Consider the following 20,404-nt stretch of genomic DNA (forward strand, 5'->3'; position numbering starts at 1 on the left):
GGTACAAATGCTCCATGTTTGAAATAAAAATGTTCTAGATACATGAGAAAATAGTTCTAGGTTGAAAAGAGAATGTTCTATTTTTAGTAGAAAGGTGTCATAACTTCGCTAACTTTTCAAGTTGAAGAGAAAATGATTCTAACTTCGTGAGAGAAAACGTCCCAACTTTAAAAATAAAAAAATTATGTTTGATCTTTTTCAGTTTCCTGATAAATATTACTATTACTGTATCACTAATTTATGAATTATAAAATAACAAATGTTCCACTGGTCATTTGCCATGTTCCAAGTAAGAAATAAGAAGACACGAAACTGCAAAAATAATTGCGTGGAAAAAGAAGGGCCCACGAAACACACGGCCCAGGAAAAGAACGGCCCATGAGGGTGACCGCCCACCGCCGTTCACCTCGCCCCGCGTTCTCTCCCTCGGCGACGGCTCGACGACCGCCGCCGCCGCCGCCCTACGCTCCAGCCTCCAGGTGCCCAGGTCTTCGTGGGGCCCTTCGCCGGCGACAAAAACACACCACCACCATGTACGACTGCCCCTTCTCTCCCTTTCTTGGTCTACGATATCCAGCACCAGACCCTAACTATTTGGCTATCTGTATTCGGATTTGATCCAATTACAAATGTGGTGTAGCATTGTATGCCTACTAACCTCGTTTTTTTTTTTGCAAAAAATTACCGGGTGTACACCCATGCCCTTTACTGGGTCGGCCCCTGCCCCAAGGGTGAGCATGGAGATCACCGACGAGATGCTCAAGAGCATGGAGGTCGGCCTGGCCTGCCGAAACTACGTGAGTAGCCTGTTTTCCTCGTCACTTCCAATTCATATGCTTGACCATGGACAACCTAACCTTGTTGCCGCCCAATACGTGGTGAAATTTGGGTTGGATCAAGGTACGTTATATTTTCAGTGGTGAGAAATTTCTGTCATTTGCTAAAAGAGGCATATAAAAACGTCACATTCTTAATGGCCGCGTATATAGTTAAATTCCCTGGGTAGAACATAGTACAGCTTAAACGTTGAACAGACAGAACATGCTAAATGTTGCTTCATTTCCCCTGCTCCCAAATAATTATCATCTCAGTCACTCTCTTTCCAGTTCCTCTCAAATTTCTCCTTTGAAGCCTAGCATTATTGCCATGAACTGAGAGACGTGTCATCCCTGTCATACTTTGGTGATGCCAAACTTGAAGAAAATAGTGGTGTTTGGACTGCAGTGATGCCAAAGCTTGCTGCATTTGTGATTTTGACATGTAGTACTCAATTATCATTCAATGTTTCTTTACTTGAATATAGCAAGGGCTACCTTTTCTTTTGTAGATTTCATAGCAGGTAAGACAATAGTGAAAATAGACTCCAAATTGGGTGCACAGTTTATGTGTGATCCTTTGCAGCTAGATGATCCAAGAGATCAGCATTTAATGCTGCTGATTTGGTAGCGCCACTGCACCAGTACTATGGCCATTTGCGCAGCCAAAATTTTGGCAGGCAAAATGGCTTCCATTCGCAAATGAACTGGTGGACAGCTTGTCGTTAGCATTGTGCACACCAATTTTGGCAGCAATCAAAATGCTATCCAAATTCCTTTGGTGTTGCCAAACTTGGTAAAGCTCGTGGGGATCCAAACCAAATAGCCCTCGAGAATCCTGTGCTGCCGCAGCCAAGCAGACGCCCGCTAGTCCCTCCCCTCCTCTCTTCCAGCCGTTCCTCACGCCGCCACAGCGCCGCTGCTCCTTCAGCCAAGTTGAGGAGAGATCCATCCATCCTGTCTTGGATTGGCTGGTTCCTTCTGCTGGTGAGCACTCGTTCCTTTGCTTGGATGGATTCTGTCCTTCTTAGAGTTGGATTCCCACTCATGTTGTTGCGGATTCGCTTACAGCTACAAATCTGAATCCATCCATCCCGACCTCGTTCTTTCTATTGGTGAGAATTCCTTCCTTCGACTTGATGTATCCAGTTCTTCTCATGGTTGGATTCTCAGTCAGTTTTATCATGAATTTCTGCGCTGCTACTAATCTGAATCCATCCATCTATGGTTTGATTAGGTTCTTCCTCTTCTTCAGTTGCCAAGGGCATATCCTTGGTACCTGATTGATTAGTCGCAGCTTATTTTCCAAAGATTTTTGGAGGGTTTGCTGCCATGACAAGTCCACCCAGGGTGAGCATGGAGATCACTGATGAGGTTGTCAAGAGCATGAAGATAGGGCTGGTCTTCCAAGGCTACGTAAGCCTTTGTTCTTCTCCCAAATTACCCATGGCAATTGCCTGCTGGAAATTAAACTATTCTACACCCCTGGGGTCCAAAAATTCTTTTTTTAGAGAAATCAGTGCTAAGTTGATACTTGAGTTGACTTGCTTTTCTTATTAAATTTACTTCGCTTTCTTGAGGGAGTTCAGTTTAGACTGCTGCATGAATGTGAATGCAAGGGCTTGGAAGGTGCATTGGTTCCTATATATTGCCCAAAGGGGTTTAGCCGTTATTTATCATGTTACCATATGTGGTGGTGGGAGGGTTCATTTTCTTTAGCTGTACTGGAAATTTTCTTGATATAATTATGTATATATCCTAGCGCAAAATGAATCAAATAATGTGCCCTTGCTACCATGTGCCAAGTATTAAATTTTCAATTAGCTTGGCATGTACTATCCGATTGATGTCAGACTGGAGCACCCAACTATCAGTGGATCGTAATGGACATGACCAGTTTTAAAACAACAACAACAACAAAGCTTTAAGTCCCAAACAAGTTGGGGTAGGCTAGAGTTGAAACCCAACAGAAGCAATCAAGGTTCAGGCACATGAATAGCTATTTTCCAAGCACTCCTATCTAAGGCTAAGTCTTTGGGTACATGACCAGTTTTAAAAAGCAAAAAAAAAAAAAAAAAAAAAAAAAAAAAAAAAAAAAAAAAATCATGGTGTGTTTCTATGACTTGAAAGGCTTCTTTGACTTATATCTTTGTTGCATCCCTTTCAAATGCACATCTCTATTAAGAGAAGTGCTCAATATACACTGACATACCTATGCACACTATACTCATTTGATTCTTTTGGGGTATCATAATTCTATTTCAGAATGGCAGAATTAGTTCTATGGATTTTCACAGGAAGGATACCAACTATCTCGTGACAGCTAGCGATGATGAAACAATCCGTCTATACGACACTCAAGATGCAGTGTGAGTGCGGATCATTACTGTCTTTGGAATTTTATATTTGAGTAAACACGGTCACTATTGATTTTTTTTGTCTTATAAAAGATGCAATTTCTTACATTCTTGTAGTTCAGTAGTTGTTTTGTCTAGTTGGCATGTTAGAATTTACTATTTATTTTCAGTTTCCTAACAATAACACTGCACTAATGCAAATTCTTGTGTGTATTTATTACTTTATTTTAGTGACTAATATTTGAAACTTCTGTTCAACTTTAGTATTCTACACAAGAAACTTTCATTTATGGCAATGATTCAGTACCTTTTTGTAGTGATTTTATTTTTTTGCTCTAAACTATTTCTTTCTTTGTGATATGTATTGTTTTTTCACTCATGTAAGTTTTCAGGTGTTTGAATACTATTAATAGCAAAAAATATGGGGCTGAACTTGTGTGCTTCACTGATAACCCATCTATTGTCTTATATTCATCGAACAATGGCTGGGATGGTAAGTCCTGTGTTATCTCAACTTAAAAATGATTTATGTCATGTACTGAGAAGAAGTAATAATGCAGAATCTCTGCGTCTACTCTCAATGAATGATAAGCGGTTTATTAGATATTATAAAGGTCATGTTGACAGGTATGCCACACTATCTTACAATAAATTATAGTTAAATGTCGCCTATGCTAATATCAGTTGGGGATGCTAATGTGATTTGCCTTGTCCAGGGTTGTCTGCATCACACTTTGCTCTGGAAAAGAAAATTTTCTCTCTGCTTCACTTGACCGTAAAGTTCTATTATGGGATCATCGGGCTGAAAAATCACAGGTAAACTAATGATGCTGCACACAGTCCTGTGACACGAGATAAACTCCAGATTCTGCTTCACTACCTGTTTACGACCAACTTGATGAAATGCAGTTTTCGATGAGGAAGGCTATTTTGGATTTCTCTTCTAATCTTCTCTTATTACTTGTTCCCTGTTGAAGCAACTCCTTGAATCACTTGGAAGTTGGAACCCAAAATGTATCATTGTTGCAACTGAATCATTAAAACCCTTGTTGTTGTGTACTGTATTTTTTGTTACTTCTGGGATGATGGATATTGAATTCAGGACATTCCTGTAAAAAGGAAAAAAATGAAGTATCTTGGGCTTGGTCATTTTGTTTAACTGAAAACCGCAACGTCTACTCCTCAGTTAAGAATATGTCGTTTTTAGGATTCTTTTTTCCGCTTAAACCATTTTGGCTTTGACCGTAATAAACATATATAAATGTATGTAGATTGACCACATAAGACTTATGTTACTGGATTTGTAATGAAAATTCGTTCATGATAACACTTTTTATATAAGATAACCAATTTTCACAGTATTTTCTATTCCAAGTATCACATTGGAATCCTGTCGGTGTCCTAAACAACCTACAATTTGGATCAAGAGGGATCATTGAGCATTGGTCGGCATTAATTGAATTACTATATATTGCTGGTGACTAGCAAAATCATGTCATGTTTTTTCAGGGCGTACTGCGTGTGCAAAGGAGGCCTGCAGTTTCATATGATGGCCAGGGCATGGTATTTGCTGTTGCCTTTGGTGGTCGCATAAGGATGTATGATTCTCGAAAATTTGGAAAGGTAGTTGTGACTGAATGTGTTGTTTGACCTTGTGTTCAGCTCTTCTAACTTCTTATTATCTCCATAGGGGCCTTTTGCGACCTTCTCTGTCGGTACTGATGATTCAGAACCCCATGTTATAAAGTTCAGCAGTGACGGTAGGCGGATTTTGTTAACTACTAAAGCTGGCCGTGTTCATGTGCTAGATTCATTCGAAGGCAATAGGGTAAGCATGCAACCTACTAGTTTATATCATGCATACTAGTTCTAGTAAAATGTGGTTCTTATGTTTGTTTTCTTTCTTTCTTTCTTTCTTTCTTTCTTTCTTTCTTTCTTTCTTTCAGATTGCAACGTTTCATGCAAAGCCAATATTAACCAATTCAACACTGGAGGCATCGTTCTGTCCTGAGGGAAACCATATCATATCTGGTTAGAAACCATTCCTTATCACCTGCCCTTTGCAGCCATTGCCATCTTTTTGGTCTACATAGCAATGCATAATCGTCTTCTCTTGCAGGCTCTGGTGATGGTAGTGTTTACGCTTGGAATGTTGAGAGCGGAAAGGTGCAGAAGAACATGTCATGTTGGTATTGAAACTACCTATATGTTATATATCTGTTTGATGACTGATGTACGGTCATTCTTGGACATCAGGTTGCATGCTGGCAAAGCACAGATACCAAACCGCCACGGGTAAGGTGGTCACCAGGATCCTTGATGTTCGTGACAGGAACAACAGAACTGTCCTGCTGGGTGCCGGATTTGTCCAAGGTGGAATCCTTTACCATCACCGACACCCAGGCCCCTGCCGACACCGACAGCGAGTAGATGCAAATGGTAAGAGGTGGGACTGCAATCTGCCGTGTGGCTGGTTGACGCGGCTCAGTTAAGAGTAAGCATAGTAGGAGATTGTCTAAACTTCTTCTCATCCTGTTACAATTCAGTGACTCTTAATTAGGTCATCAGCTGTGAACGAGGAACAACAAACTATAGCGGAGCTTCTGTATGGATCTGTTGTGATAATTGGGTTTTGTTCTTGATGACAGTAATTTTGCTTTGTGTCGTGAGAAGTATGCTGCACATTAGCATGTTATATAAGAGTCGTCTGCTCAAGTTGTGCATTGTGATACTCTATCTAGGTGCAAGAAAATATCTCTTTTTTACAGCCAAACAAACAAAAGGTGCCCTTTATGATGTAGGCATGTTTAGTTTGGATTGGATTAGGTATCCGTTCCTGTGTTAAGAAGCGTTCGAGCTCGTTGGCTAGGCCCGCAACTGGCTGGTAAATAGTTTTCATGGGCCTCTTAGCAGGCCGCCAAAGGAACAGGCCCATCTTGTTTTGTCGGCAGGTTAAAGTGAAACTGGAGACATCACATCACTCCTTTTTCTGCTTACGCAGTCGCTAACATGAACTCAGGTTGTATTAACTAGAATTTATAGTATTTTTTTATAATAAAATAACTTCAGCCGACTTTAATACCAGCCGAACAGACCTCAGCTCGTTACTTTTCAAAAAAAAAGTACAGGCTATTCTTTTTATTTATTTACGAACGTTTCTTTTTCTATAGGACAAACTAGTAGTACTAGTATAGTAGTTAGGAAAGCTAACTTAGCTTTGGCAGTTGGCACGCCATGTAATCAAATTTCTGCGTTCCAAATCGTAAACAAAACCAACAGACACATTGACAGCCTAACAAAACATGCGTCCACATCAATATCTAAGGCTACCACCACCTAGCACCACCTAGCAGGTTGGTGACCCAATAAACAAATCCATGATATTGGTAGGTAGTTGTAGTTACCACAATATTTTTTTAATATAACTGCTTACTTAGTCTTCTTAACAAAAATTGAACTTAGTATGTATTATACACCCGAACAGTTCACATAGTTCACTTACACTCGTAAAACTGAAGCGACTAATGATATCTGCCCTTCCTCTATTTCCTTCTCCTAAAATCGTGCTTGAAAAAAATTGCCCTTTCGTTCTCTATATACACTAGAGACGGTCTAAGCGTCTATGTACAACTATCCTGACCCCCTAGGTGCCGCTAAAGCGTGTTATATTAATTTTTTTCTCTACGTTAATACAAAGATACGCAAACCTTTTGCGTGATCGAGAAAGAAAATCGCGTTTGAAGTGCCTGTATAGTTAGTGTCCCTGTCATGCCACGCCCAGATTCTGGAAATGGCCAAAATGAGATGTTCGCGACCTTGCCAAAATCAGAAACGTTGTTGGCTGTGAGTGTGACATGTGGGCCCAAGTTGTTTGAAAGAACCCAGTACATGAATGTAATCTGTATTGCTTAAGGGGATTGAGGTTCCATAATTCTTGTCGTTGAAGACATCAATAAGGTCTTAAAACATAGCTTTGACTACGAGTTACTATTAGTAATGAATAAAAGAATTCAAGAAAAACACATTATGCGTGTCGTATCTCTGTCTTAGGAATACAATGTTTAGAAGTTATGTCTAAAGCATAACTTGAGCCTTCTCCAAGGGAAGAATGATTATATGGAAGGGAATAAAGTAAGTTATAGTGTCATCTCTACAAAATTACAACCTGTGCAAAAAAACAGAACAAATCACATTATATGGATGTCTATGAATCATTGTTTGGCAGGATTCTCTCGGACTCCTAATTTATATCGTGAGAATAGAGGGAAGAACCAACTCTTTGTGAATAGCACTACTACAATTACTAGTAGTAGGAGGCAGAACCAAAAGAAGCTGTGCCGATCACAATCAGACGCTCAATCTAAAATAGCCAGGGGAGGTAAAAATGACTTCAAATTTGTTGGAATGAATGACGGTGTAAAAATGAAGTGAATCGTTGAAGAAGCTCCCACGGTACCCGCGTCGTCTCCCGTGAGAGGCGACTCGGGGCAACGCGGCCGCGCTCCTAGACCCCACCTCCGACTACTCCCTGTCCGCCGCACGCGTGGGGGCTGCCTTTCATCTTCCTTGGTGCTGCATGTGGCTGCCGTCGTTGTTTGTGGTCTGGCTGTGGAGATTTTCGCTGTGCCTGTGCGCGCTTCATTTCCTTCAACACTTGAGTTTGTCCTACAGGGTGGTGTCGCTTCTTCGGCGGATGCTTTGCCACCCCGCTTGTCACTTCTCCGGCGGATGCTTTGCCGCTGGTGTTCATCTCGTCTTCGGCGGATACTTGGCCACCGTGGTCTCTTCTCCCGCAGATACTTTGTCGCTGTGGTCACGCCGGCTTCTGTGGCGGATACTTTGCCGTTGAGGATGCTCTGGCTCTTTCTTTGGCGGATACTTTGCCGAAGCTCGTCTGGTCTTCTTTGGGCGGATACTTTGCCGAAGCTCGTCTGGTCTTCTTTGCGTGCATGCTTTGCCACCACGTCTTCGTCAACCACTCAACCTGTAGGCTACTTCTGTGTTGTTTTCTGATCATAGGCTCAGTGTGTGGGTGTTGTGGCTGGGGGTCGTTTTCCCCCCTCCGTTTTTTCTCGTTGTTCTTTGTGTTTTTCGGACTGTGGTAATCCCTGGATTAATTACGAGTCTTTTGTATCTTTCTAAACGCAACTCCCTCTTAATGGAAAAACGTGCCTAAGGTACGATCCAGAAAAAAAAAAAGACAAGATGGTGCTGGTAGCCTGGAACTGTGTGTGGTGGGTGTCGGTGCACATCAGCACGTGGTGTGCTGACGAGGCAGCAAAGCAAAGAGTCAGTGGAGTAGGAGTGAGGCAAAGAAGCGCGCGCTGCTGCTCAACTGTAAACAAAGCAGCAGCAAGTAAGGATGAAAACGGAACGGAAATATCCCGAATCCAACCGTATCGTTTTTTTTATATTTAATCCGATCGAATCCGCATTTTCTTGTCCGACTTTACCGTTTTCGCTTTCGCATTTCAGATGTTTCGTATTTCAAATGTAAAAGTAGAAAACGGTTTAGACATTTTTCTGACCGTTTTCTACTTTTCTACTTTTAATTTGAAATATTCCGAATTGAAAATTCGGTTTAAATCGAATTTGGCCAACTGCACAGGTCATACAGCCCAATTACAGGTTGTTCACCACGCAGCTGTGTTCTTTCTACTGGTGGCCAGCTGCCCTCTCTTATAGACGGCGCTCAGCCTCGTCTCTCTTCACCTCATGAGATGGTGCTAAATGTTAGGAAACCGGCAGCATCTACACGAAAGCCCACCTGGGCCATAGCCCATCAAGCTCATCGGTTTAACCCCCACTTGCAAAGTCAATCATTTGATAGTTTTTGCATCAGCCGAATAAATCTTTGTTACTCAAAAGAAAAATCTGAATAAATCTTTAAAATAAAATACTACATCTATTCTAAAAGATTAATAAAATTATTCTGACTCAGTTCGAGTTCATGTTTCTATAATATGCACTTGTTAATTATTATATGCACTTGAACTTGATCATGTATGCACTTAGTCATGCACTTGGTCTACGGGTCGGTATTCCGTATTGAGTTTTCGTATACCGACCGTGTTCGATATAATTCCGCTCGAATTGTTTCGTTTTCGAAATTCTCGATATTCCGTAAGTTCGTGTTCGTTTTCGTGTTCGGTTTGTCCGCTTTCGTTTTCGTTTTCGTATTTAAATATAAAAGTAGAAAACGGTTGAGGAGTTCTCCGTTCGATTCCGTCCGTTTCATCCTTAGCAGCAAGCATACATGTATACGAAGAAGAAGAAAATAATCCAGGAGGCACATGGGACATGGCTGCCCTGCCCTGCCACAGGTGGCTGCTGGACTGTCCATGGATGCATCTGAGCTCATCGATGCCCTTATCGTGAGGTTAATATAATAAAATGAAACAACAAAACCGTAAGAAAGCGGAGAGAATAGAGTAGTTTTTACTCAACAAATAAATAAATAAGAACAGTGTGTAGCAGTATAATTTATGGTGTACTAGTAGATAATAAATAAATAGAGCTCTTCATTCACACTCGACATTATACTAATCTTGTCTGAAAACTGCATCAACAAACTGGACTGGACTACAGTAGCTAGGAAAAGGAGAGATGGAGATAAAGAAAAATGGAAGCAAGAACCAACCAATAATCACGCAATCAACTCAAGAAGCAGGAAAAAAACTAGTAGTAGTAGAGATCATCGATCTCAAGGAAAAAATTAAAAAAAAAACTAAGTAAAGAAGAAGAAAACTGTAGTGTAGGTGCAGCACCACAACTCATCAGCACAGAAGATCTGGAGCCTGAACCGACCGACTGATGGAGCCACATGACTACTCCTCAGATCAGATCAGAGCATCCTGTTGAGGAGCAGAGCCACGCCGGCGGCGGCAATGGCGTGGCGGCGAGGAGCGACGGCGGTGGCGAGGCGGCGCTGGAGGACTTGGCCTTGGACTTCTTGGCGGGCGGCGAGGGCGAGTCATCGGAGGAGGAGGTGTCAGAGGAGGAGGAATCACCACCGGAAGAGGAGCCGGAGGATCCGGATCCGGAGGACGAGGACGAGGAGGACTTTGCTGTGACGTGGACCTTCATTGCCGTGGTAGCAGTAGCCATAGCTGCAGATGAAGTAGTAGTCCTTGGCCTCCTTGAGCTGGAAGGCGTAGGTGCTGCCCTTGCTGTAGCTGCTCAGCGCGCTGGCCTTGTCGCAGTTGTCGTACCCGACCTCGTCCACCTGCACCACGTCCGACCGACCGTTTCTGGTACTGGAAGACTGCAAGGATCCAACAATGGCAGATATCATCACCATGGATCCATGCCAATGCCGTGCTGGTGCATGGACAAGAAGAGGAAGAACAACAGCAAAAGATGCATGCTTACTGAGCCAGTCTCCCTTGTAGAAGGGCTTGTGCTTCTTCACCCAGGCCGTGTAGTCCACGTCGGGGTTCCACCCCTTCTCGTCGCCCACCGTGTAGTTGGCCGCCACCGCCGCCGCCGGCAGCTGCGACGCCGCCACCACGGCGGCCAGCAGGAGGGCCAGCGCCAGCCGCGTCGCCGCCATTCCTCTGATCTGCTTGCTGGCTGTGCTTGGTTGGGAGCTGGCACGGATGGGAGGTGGACCGGTCGGCCAGATGAGCTTGCAGGTAGCTGGAGGAAGAGAGGACTGAGGAGCTGAGCTATCTATCAGCAGTGGCAGTGTGTGGGGGTGGTGGTGGGTGGGGACGAATTGAACCAACGGACGGACAGCAGTTGGTGACCTCTGCTGCTGATCTGGATGAGTGAATACAGTACTCCACTCTATTGCCAAGAAAGAACCCTCCAGATGCAGAAGGAGAGGACTTGGATTTATTTTTTTATTCATCTGTCAGTAACTAGCATGGACGACGTCAGATCAAATCGAGTGAGGCCCTGTTTAGATCCCAACTAAAATCCAAAAATTTTCAAGATTTCCCGTCACATCAAATCTTGCGACATATGTATGGAGCATTAAATGTAGGTAAAAAAAATAACTAATTGCACAGTTTGTCTGTAATTGACGAGACGAATCTTTTAAGCCTAAATAGTTCATAATTGGATAATTTTTGCCAAATACAAATGAAAGTGCTACAGTAGCCCAAAACCAAAAATTTTCGTACCTAAACGGGCCTGAGATTCACACGTTTCTACGCCGTACACGTATACAGTGACAATATATAACTCCCACTGTAAAAAAAATACAATTCTAAATTTTTGACTAAATTTTAGAAAATGGTATCAAAACATGGTAGACTACTATAAAATATATTGCATCATTAATCTAACAATACCTAATATATATATATATATATATATATATATATATATATATATATATATATATATATATATATATAATATATATATATATATATATGTTAGTCTTTTATAGATTTGATTAAGATTGAAATTCTTTAACTCCTTCAAGAAAAGAGAACTACACTTCTATTTTTGAGACAGAGAGGATTACTGAAGGTACTACCTCAAAGGCTAATAAAGGTGGGCGTGTGCAGCAATTATTCAGACATCTGGTAATCCATGGAGTAATAATTAACCATCTGGTATATAGCAAACTATACATGCCATGGACTCACGTAGATCATGGATGCATCATTTCGCGCAGTCAGTCAATTGAGGATCACCTGGAACAGTGCTACCTTGATTGGCATTTGGTTCATTTCGCGCAGTCAGTCAGCCCTTGTTTAGTTCCACCCCAACTTCCAAAAAGTTGCTACAGTACCTGTCACATCGAATGTTTGCGGCCTGTGCATGGAGCATTAAATGTAGACGAAAAGAAAAACTAATTGTACAGTTTGGTGGGAAATTGCGAGACGAACGTTTTGAGCCTAATTAGTCCATGTTTGAACACTATTTGCCAAATAAAAACGAACGTGCTACTGTAGCCCCAAAATCCAAATTTGGCGAACTAAACCAGGGCTCAATTGAGCATCACCTGGAACAGTGCTACCTTGATTGGCACTCGGTCCATCATCATTGTCTGTATGTAGTAATAGTATTGTTCATGAACTCATGATGATGGAGGATCTACAGCAACGTGTGTACAACAGCTAGCGGCTGGCGTTAAAGCCATTTCGTGCGAGAACTGCACGATCAATGCAACGCAAGGCCATTTCTTCCTTTCAGTTTCCTTCTTCCTACCTAGCTAATGCATGGTTGCTCATTTAAGCCATGGAGTGTTTCAGAAGCAAGCAACCTACCGTACCCAATGCATTCTTTTAATTTATTTCCACATGAATGACATTTATAACCAATCAGATGGTTTTCTTTCTAAGCACACGTTTCAATTCGTCCAAAGAAAAAAGCAAAAAAAAAAAAAAAAAAAAAAAGAAAGAAAAGAAATCATGATGGTTGTGACTCCTGGCGGGTGGTACTACAAGTCATTTATTTTCATCTCCGAATTGACATGTTGGTGATCTCGTCGCAACTCAAAAGTCATGCCTGCCTGTTAGCATTTCGGTCTCATTGGTCATTGCGCAACGTTTAGATTGTGGAAGCTCATTAAGTACACTATATATATAAATCAGTCTCGCCTATTACACCTCCTTCTAAAAATATATATAGATTGTTTTAGTTTTATCTTAAATCATGATTTTCTAGCTTTGATTTTTTTTTTTACAAAAATACATGAACATCTATCTATAAAATGAAACTAGTTCGATTAAATCCACCATCAACTACTATTCTTTGTTATTGTGGATACTAGTATACTTTTCTATATGCTCAATCAATGCTAAAGAAATTTGACTTATAATAAACTTACAATTACTTGCATTTTTAACAAAAGAATAATGTAAACCACCAATGCAACCAGAGAAAGACGAACTTCAGCAATGGACCATCGTTACACACTAATAACTATAATAGCTGTATATAAAACAATACCCGCCTTTTGCAAGATTCACCGTCTCAAAGATTCGTTACTACTCCCTCCATTAATTTTCTACATGTCGTATTAGATGACCGGATTTAGAAAAAAGCGAAGTGGTTCACAACATGCGAACTATATATTATGAAAGTATTTCTTATAGTGAATATCTAGAAATATAAATCATGTGGTGTGTGGTTAACTTATATAAAGCTTTAAAATTGATATAGTCAAAGATAGAAATATTTAATTTGGGACAAAACTAATACGACATGTAAAAACATAGGGAGTATTAAAAAGTGAACTAGTGATAATGGTATATAGGCACAAAAGCTTGGTTGTAGCTTCTTAAATAAACCAACTATAAACATCCAAGAGAGCAGCGACGGAGGCAGCGGTGGGGCTTGGGGGGCTCTAGCCCCCCTATTGATCCTAGGCACGTGGAGCCCCCCTAAACCCTCTCTTGAAATTGTATGCATATATGTATTAGGTAGGATGGGCTAAGGTTAAAAGAAGATAAAAAAAGTCTCTATTCTTTTGTTCAGCCTCTTCTAAATTTTTTTCTGGCTTCGTGCCTGCAAGAGAGATGAGAGACCTGTGCATGATAGGAGGAAGAGGGAGGGGGCAGTTATTAGTTAGGCCCGGCCATGTGAGGTGAGCGAGGAGATGCCGGGCCATATGCTCCTTTGTTTCCGACAATGCCACTGAAGTTTAGCAGCAACGTGTGGCTGGCGCTCATCAGTGTGCCTTTTGCGTTCAACTGATCTACTACTTTCTTGCTGGCTCCACACACATATCTATCCCATATCTCATCAAAAGCATGCAGGATTGCACCATGGCCATGTGATGAGCTTCTTTTGCTTTGCTTTGCTCATGGTCATGGGCAGCAACTTGCCTGGACCGCCCTCCAAGTCTTGATACCAGTCATCAAGCTTCTTTTCGTCTCTCAGGTGCTCCCCTGCATGCCAACCTAAATATATCTCTGTTCACCCTCTGATTTACAGCAAAGCAAGCAAAGGAAACATACCTCCTTGCGTTGCATTTGCATTTGCGTTGTCTCTCTGAACACGCAAATGCAGGGCTCACGTGAAGAAGTCGGATCCAGATCTCCAATGCAAAGTGCTCACCCTATCAAAGGTTGGTGATTGAAGCACCAATACATGCTTTGGCTCAAGCCTCAGGGGTTGCATTGGAGCAAAGGGTACTTTCTATCCACCAATCTGCTTCGCTTCGCCTGGCCTCATCTCGCCACGCCACGCCACCCAACTATTGCCTCGCTCCCTATTGCACCCTCTACTGATCAACCTCACTACCTTTTCCAAGATGGCTGTGGCTGGCACCCCACGACATTGCCGGAGCCAGGAATTAGGCATAGGAGGGGGGCCAAACAAAAAATTGGTGGTCTATACCACCTTATTAATAATCAACAAGTCTATGAATAGACTATATGTATCATCAATATTTTCATTTGGTCCGTATATGCGATATCAATAGCTTGCAGATTCATATTTCCATGGTACACCAAACAATATAAAGAAGAAGGGAAAATATCTAGATAAATATATTTTTTTACAAGATTGGGAAAATATAATTTGGATTAAAAAAATATAAATGGAAGAAACATATATTCATAAATGTCTTGCTTAGTAGCAAGATATCCATGCTAGTGTATTAGGGTTAACAAAGGAAAATTTAAGCAACAAGTGTTTGGATGGGGGGGGGGGGGGGGGCACGACCCCTACTCCACCATCGGTTGATGAGTCCTGCTATGTTACCACCTCCTCCACATCAACATAATTACTAGAGGTCGTCTTCGAAAGCAAAACTGTTCAAGGATATGTGTGAAGAACCTTATATACTACCACATATGCTTGAGCCCTGCTCTACCTCTAGCAACATCCCTATTCAAGGGATGACCCTTCCTAGAGCCAGCTTTGATTTCTCTGGTTACTTGGGACACATACACCATTTTCCTATATATTATGCTATTTTCAGACACTTTTGATTTTAGCAAAATATAAAAGTTGTCATTTTCAACCAACTTCATGGCAATTTTCGATTGTCACTTTTAAGAAACTCTTGACCGAACAAATTTCTATTTCATATATCATAATATGGTTTCATCTCTAGGTTAGAAAACCATTTCGCGTGGAAAGATAGAATAGAAGATAGCAACCGGTAGCAAAGATCGTCAATGGGCCTTTAACGCGTTCCTTAGATACCCGTCCAAATCAACATGGGCTGGCCCATCACGAGAGACAGCCCAATACCCGTCCCAATTCACATCCCGTCGGCCGTCGCCCTCAGATAAAAATCTGGCAGAACCCGAACTGTAGAACCCTAGCCTTGCGGTCGCGGATCCGTCCTGCAAATCTCCTCACCCACTTCTCCGCAGGTGAGCAGCGACCAGCGTGTCCCTCGATTCAGATCTTTTGAAATTTGTCAGCTCTCTGCTTTTTTCCTCCTTCTGATCTTTCTGTGCTCTTCTTCTTCTTGCTGCCGCTGTTCTTCTGTTACTGTTACTAGGATCTCTATAAGATTCCCCGAGATGTCGGACGAGGAGCACCACTTCGAGTCCAAGGCCGACGCCGGCGCCTCCAAGACCTACCCGCAGCAGGCCGGCACCATCCGCAAGAACGGCTACATCGTCATCAAGGGCCGTCCCTGCAAGGTGAGATTCACCATCTCCCACTCTGTCGCTTGTTAAGTCATGCAGTTGATCTCATGGCTTGTTTTGTTGTTGGGAAAAAATTGCTTTCTTGTTGGTAGCCTTTTGTTTTAATTAATTCCCGTAGCTTAGAGATGCATCAAGTGCTAGATCTGCTATATCAACCCGTGAAAGGATGTTTGCTGCAGATGTGGATAGATATGTTGCTCTGTAGGATAAAGATTTGATCTTTAGTTTGGTGCCTTTAGTAAGGTTTCAATTTTTCAACAATTTCCATCTGGCTTATGTGCTCCATGGGGCTACTTCCCTACAGTGGTTCTGTAATCTGTATGCCATGTCCTCTGAATCTGTCTAAACAATTTCTGTACGTAATGATGATTATTACTGAACAACTAGACAGCCTTGTGGATTAGCAAGCTATCCATCTTGAATTATATCACATATATACCTGTCTCAAAAAGGTGTTTCAGTTGGATATTCATTTATGAGACAACAAGTTCCTGCAAGATTATTTGGAGAAAGCAGACTGAAACTAGGACTTGCTATTTGGTGGTTCTGAATGATATGTTTAGCTCAACAATGCTGGTTAAACTAGAACTATTTCCATGTTTTTTTTTCTTCTGGCTTCTACTTGGCAAAGTTCTTTTTTGCTCCTGGCACCTTTCCTTCAACATAGTTGCTATTTGGAGCAGTGTCCATCATTGATGAATTGTTGTTTGGAGTCATTATCCACTTATGGTGGTACGAGTTGATAGGCAACATTCAACTTTTCTGTCATTAGTGTTTATAGCCTGGTTATACATGTTTTCATACTGGACTCCACTATTTTTCTTGCTACCCTATTTGCTTACCTGGAGTTGGGGATGATAACTAGAATGCCATTTTATTACTTTGTTATATTCCTTTCTGGTTTGCATGTCTGGTATGGTAGCTATATTCTCTCATTAGATCTATCAATTCTCTTAGCGTGATGCTCATGTCAAGCAACCCTTGGTCTGACAATAATTTTGGTATACGCTTTGTTTTAGGTTGTTGAGGTCTCCACTTCCAAGACTGGGAAGCATGGCCATGCCAAGTGCCACTTTGTTGGCATTGACATTTTCACTGGAAAGAAGCTTGAGGATATTGTTCCTTCTTCTCACAACTGTGATGTAAGCTATCAGTATGACTCCTTGCGTTGCTTGTTCAGTTAAGTGCACAGAATTTGGTAACCTTTTGTCTCATGCCTGCATTGTACAGGTTCCACATGTTAATCGTGTTGAGTATCAGCTGATTGACATTTCTGAAGATGGATTTGTGCGTTTGCTTCCATTCCAACCTGGCCTCTGTCTTTCCATTCAACTTTGTCTTTTTGGCAAGTACATTCCGGTTTATAACATTGATGATGGCATTTTACAGGTCAGCCTTTTGACTGAGACTGGCAGCACTAAGGATGACACCAGGCTTCCCACTGATGAAGCTCTGCAAGCCCAGGTCAGTTAGCCGCACAAGCCTACGCTTCTGTTCCAAATCTCTTAGACACTTTGCTTGACATCTGCAGATCAAGAGTGGATATGATGAAGGAAAGGACATCCTCCTGACCGTGATGTCTGCCATGGGTGAGGAACAGATCTGTGCTGTCAAGGAGATTGGGGGCAAGAACTAAAGCTCTGCTTCTTCGGACCCGCTGTTTGAGGGCAATACCTGTTGTCTTGTGCTTAGAGTTGAGAAGCTGAGTTGAGATACATACATAGGCGTTTAAGTTATCTGTGGTTTTGGGTACCTGGAATTTGATGAGATGGTGTTATTACTTTGTGGTACTTGGTTATCGATCTCTGTTATCTTTTTTGAACTGAAGTAACTCCGGTTATCAATGGGAATTGCTTTATATATATATAAGGTGCCCTGGTTGTGAATGCTGCAACAAATGAAGCAACCACTTTTGTGGGTGGAAGCAATTCAGTTGGTTGCTTTCTGTTATTTCTCAAATGATGATGAATGTGTCTGCCACTTCTATCCTCTGTTATGCAAATCTGTTTTTCAAACTGGAAGTTAGCTGTCAAAAATATCCATAAACTAAGTATTCTCTCACTATATTTTAAAACAAATTTTATTTTATTTAAGTTCCAAACAAGACCCCGTCCTCTGTTTACCGAGCATTTGGCGCCTTTCACGGATACTATCGCTTACGGCAGCCGCGCTCAGTGAAGATAAGCTACGGGGCCACTCAGCGACTCCCATCCCATGTCCACCACCGCCGTGCTCCCCTCCCCGGCATCGACCAGGCACACGTCCGGCGGCAGTGTCCAGCATGGCGCCCTCACGGCGGACCGCGCGGCGGCGCTGCTGACGGGCTGCGCGTCCGCGTGCCGCGCATCGGAGCTCCACGCCGCGGCGGTGCGCGCCGGCGTGGACCAGGACAAAGCCGTGGACTTCCGTCTCCAGCGCGCGTACGCCGCGTCCGGCCGGCTGGACCTCGCCGTGGCGCTGCTCCGCCGCACGGCCGACCCGACCGCCGTCTTCTACACCTCCGCCATCCACGCGCACTCCTCCCGGGGCCTCCACCAAGCGGCGCTGGCGCTCCTCTCGGAGATGCTGCTGTCGCACGGCCTCCTCCCCACCGCGCACACCCTCTCGGCGTCCCTCCCCGCGTGCGGCGGCCTCGCGGTCGGCCGCGCGCTGCACGGGTACGCCGTGAAGCTGGCGCTCTCCGGCGAACCGTACGTGGCCACCGCGCTGCTGGGCATGTACGCGCGCGCCGGGGAGGCAGCGGCGGCGCGGGCGCTGTTCGACGGGATGCGGCCGGACCCGCACGTGGTGTCGGTGACGGCGATGCTGACCTGCTACGCCAAGATGGGCCTGCTAGACGACGCGCGCAGCCTGTTCGACGGGTTGCCCAGCAAGGATCTCATCTGCTGGAACGCCATGATGGACGGGTACACGCAGCACGGGCGGCCCAGCGAGGCGCTGCGTCTGTTCCGGCGGATGCTGAGGTCGGGCGTGGAGCCCGACGAGGTGTCGGTGGTGCTGGCGCTCTCCGCGGTGGCGCAGCTGGGCATGGCGGAGTCCGGGAGGTGGCTCCACTCGTTCGTGAACAACAGCAGCCGCCGGGTCCGGCTCAACGCCAGGGTCGGCACGGCGCTCATCGACATGTACTACAAGTGCGGGAGCCTGGAGGACGCCGTCGCCGTGTTCCCTGACCTCGGCGCCGACAGGGACGTCGTCGCGTGGAACGCCATGATCAACGGGTACGCGATGCACGGGCACAGCCGGGAAGCGCTGGAGGCGTTCAGCCAGCTCCGGGCGCAGGGGCTCTGGCCGACCGACATCACCTTCATCGGCGTGCTCAACGCGTGCAGCCACTCCGGGCTGGTCGACGAAGGCCGCGCGCTGTTCAGGCTGTTGGAGGAAGAGTACGGCATCCAGCCCAAGGTCGAGCACTACGGCTGCATGGTGGACCTCCTCGGTCGCGCCGGGCGCGTCGAGGAAGCGTTCGACCTCGTGCAGAGCATGAAGACGACGACGGCAAAGCCTGATGCGGTGATGTGGGCGTCGCTCCTCTCTGCCTGCCGGTTGCACAAGAACATGGCGCTGGGGCAGCAGATCGCCGACTATCTAGTGGCCAACGGGCTCGCCAACTCCGGCACGTACGTCCTGCTGTCGAACATCTACGCGGCGGCGGGGAACTGGCGGGAGGTGGGGCGGGTGCGGTCGATGATGAGGGCGAGCGGCTTCCAGAAGGAGCCCGGGTGCAGCGCCGTGGAGGTGGGGCGGCGGGTGGTGGAGTTCGTGGCCGGGGACCGGAGCCACCCGCGCGCGGCGGAGATCTACGCCAAGCTGGAGGAGGTGAAGGGCATGGCGCGGGCGCGCGGGCACGTGCCGCGGACCGAGCTGGTGCTGCACGACCTCGACGACGACGACGCGGCCAAGGAGCAGGCGCTGGCGGTGCACAGCGAGAAGCTGGCCCTGGCGTTCGGGCTCATCAGCACGCCGCCTGGGACGGCGATTAAGATTGTCAAGAACCTCCGGGCGTGCGCCGACTGCCACGCCGTGCTGAAGCTGGCGTCGGAGGTGACGGGGAGGAGGATCGTGTTCAGGGATAGAAACAGGTTCCACCATTTCGTCGACGGGTCATGCACTTGTGGAGATTACTGGTGAATGGTGATGCGATGCATGCAGGATGGCAGCTGAACAATGTGTAATCAGTGCATAAGATAGTCTGATTAAGCATAAAAGTAAATGGCATTGACATCTGAAGTGTTAATGTAAACAGTCAACTAATTTTGGTACAATGAAGCAACAACGTGTAACTGTCTTTTCCTTTTCAAATATGAAAGGATAACAAATGAACTCGTCTTTGATTGTTGTCAATGTAATCTAACAGAAACATACAATTTATATGCTATTGTTTTCTGCATAAGGCATTGATTCTGAAGACAAGGGACAAAAATGTCTGATCAAACATTAGAGCGAAGGTGCAAATTGCTGAAGCACATGATGAAAGCTAGACACAGAAGAAGAAAAAAAGCTTCTAATTAACCATGTTGGTATTTCTTTTTTTGTTTTTTTGAGGAGGTGAAACAACAGAATGTAAAATCAACATGGAAGTACAGAGTACAATTATCTTTTTTCATCCTTACAAATCTTGAGAGTTTCAAAGCCTGAGAGCAACATCCAGAGTTTCAAATCCTAA

The 20,404-nt window shown here is 44.3% G+C and overlaps 3 protein-coding genes and 1 pseudogene across 10 annotated transcripts; 3 read left to right on the forward strand and 1 right to left on the reverse strand.

Moving 5' to 3' along the window:
- The first annotated feature begins 371 nt into the window (after positions 1 to 371).
- LOC136544914 (protein ANTHESIS POMOTING FACTOR 1-like) lies at positions 372 to 5,819 on the forward strand. 8 transcript variants are annotated; one of them, XM_066536971.1, is made up of 12 exons: positions 372 to 533; positions 731 to 797; positions 3,081 to 3,184; positions 3,565 to 3,665; positions 3,733 to 3,799; positions 3,889 to 3,988; positions 4,682 to 4,795; positions 4,863 to 5,000; positions 5,119 to 5,203; positions 5,292 to 5,357; positions 5,429 to 5,611; positions 5,719 to 5,819. In XM_066536971.1, exons 1-12 carry the CDS (start codon positions 379 to 381, stop codon positions 5,730 to 5,732), a joined length of 1,194 nt encoding a protein of 397 aa, XP_066393068.1. In that variant the 5' UTR covers positions 372 to 378; the 3' UTR covers positions 5,733 to 5,819. The 8 variants fall into 8 exon arrangements, with proteins under 8 accessions (XP_066393068.1, XP_066393070.1, XP_066393067.1 ...); XM_066536973.1 differs by having other exon boundaries at positions 5,292 to 5,338; XM_066536975.1 differs by lacking the exons at positions 372 to 533; positions 731 to 797 and adding exons at positions 815 to 1,802; positions 1,887 to 1,930; positions 2,053 to 2,231 and having other exon boundaries at positions 5,429 to 5,819.
- A 3,854-nt stretch (positions 5,820 to 9,673) lies between these two features.
- LOC136544915 (mavicyanin-like) lies at positions 9,674 to 10,876 on the reverse strand (annotated as a pseudogene).
- Positions 10,877 to 15,326: 4,450 nt separating this feature from the next.
- Positions 15,327 to 17,610, forward strand: LOC136544916 (eukaryotic translation initiation factor 5A-1/2-like). Its single transcript, XM_066536979.1, has 6 exons — positions 15,327 to 15,459; positions 15,591 to 15,735; positions 16,761 to 16,883; positions 16,972 to 17,028; positions 17,131 to 17,205; positions 17,273 to 17,610. Exons 2-6 carry the CDS (start codon positions 15,613 to 15,615, stop codon positions 17,375 to 17,377), a joined length of 483 nt encoding a protein of 160 aa, XP_066393076.1. The 5' UTR covers positions 15,327 to 15,459; positions 15,591 to 15,612; the 3' UTR covers positions 17,378 to 17,610.
- Positions 17,611 to 17,881: 271 nt separating this feature from the next.
- On the forward strand, positions 17,882 to 20,075 carry LOC136544917 (pentatricopeptide repeat-containing protein ELI1, chloroplastic-like). Its single transcript, XM_066536980.1, has one exon. The coding sequence runs from the start codon at positions 17,956 to 17,958 to the stop codon at positions 19,867 to 19,869; it is 1,914 nt and encodes a 637-aa protein (XP_066393077.1). The 5' UTR covers positions 17,882 to 17,955; the 3' UTR covers positions 19,870 to 20,075.
- The last annotated feature ends 329 nt before the right edge of the window (positions 20,076 to 20,404 follow it).

The sequence above is a fragment of the Miscanthus floridulus genome, chromosome 3, assembly GCF_019320115.1.
Source record: "Miscanthus floridulus cultivar M001 chromosome 3, ASM1932011v1, whole genome shotgun sequence".
NCBI classification, from domain to species: Eukaryota; Viridiplantae; Streptophyta; class Magnoliopsida; order Poales; family Poaceae; genus Miscanthus; species Miscanthus floridulus.

Excerpts from the sequence above, each read along its gene's own strand:
- LOC136544917 (XM_066536980.1), top strand. The coding sequence starts at position 17,956 with ATGTCCACCACCGCCGTGCTCCCCTCCCCGGCATCGACCAGGCACACG.
- LOC136544914 (XM_066536970.1), top strand. The coding sequence starts at position 379 with ATGAGGGTGACCGCCCACCGCCGTTCACCTCGCCCCGCGTTCTCTCCC. Across the intron at positions 534-730 it reads CAAAAACACACCACCACCAT|GGTGAGCATGGAGATCACCG; the intron begins GTACGACTGCCC and ends CCCTGCCCCAAG. Across the intron at positions 3,666-3,732 it reads ATCGAACAATGGCTGGGATG|AATCTCTGCGTCTACTCTCA; the intron begins GTAAGTCCTGTG and ends GTAATAATGCAG.
- LOC136544916 (XM_066536979.1), top strand. The coding sequence starts at position 15,613 with ATGTCGGACGAGGAGCACCACTTCGAGTCCAAGGCCGACGCCGGCGCC. Across the intron at positions 16,884-16,971 it reads CTTCTTCTCACAACTGTGAT|GTTCCACATGTTAATCGTGT; the intron begins GTAAGCTATCAG and ends TGCATTGTACAG. Across the intron at positions 17,206-17,272 it reads ATGAAGCTCTGCAAGCCCAG|ATCAAGAGTGGATATGATGA; the intron begins GTCAGTTAGCCG and ends TGACATCTGCAG.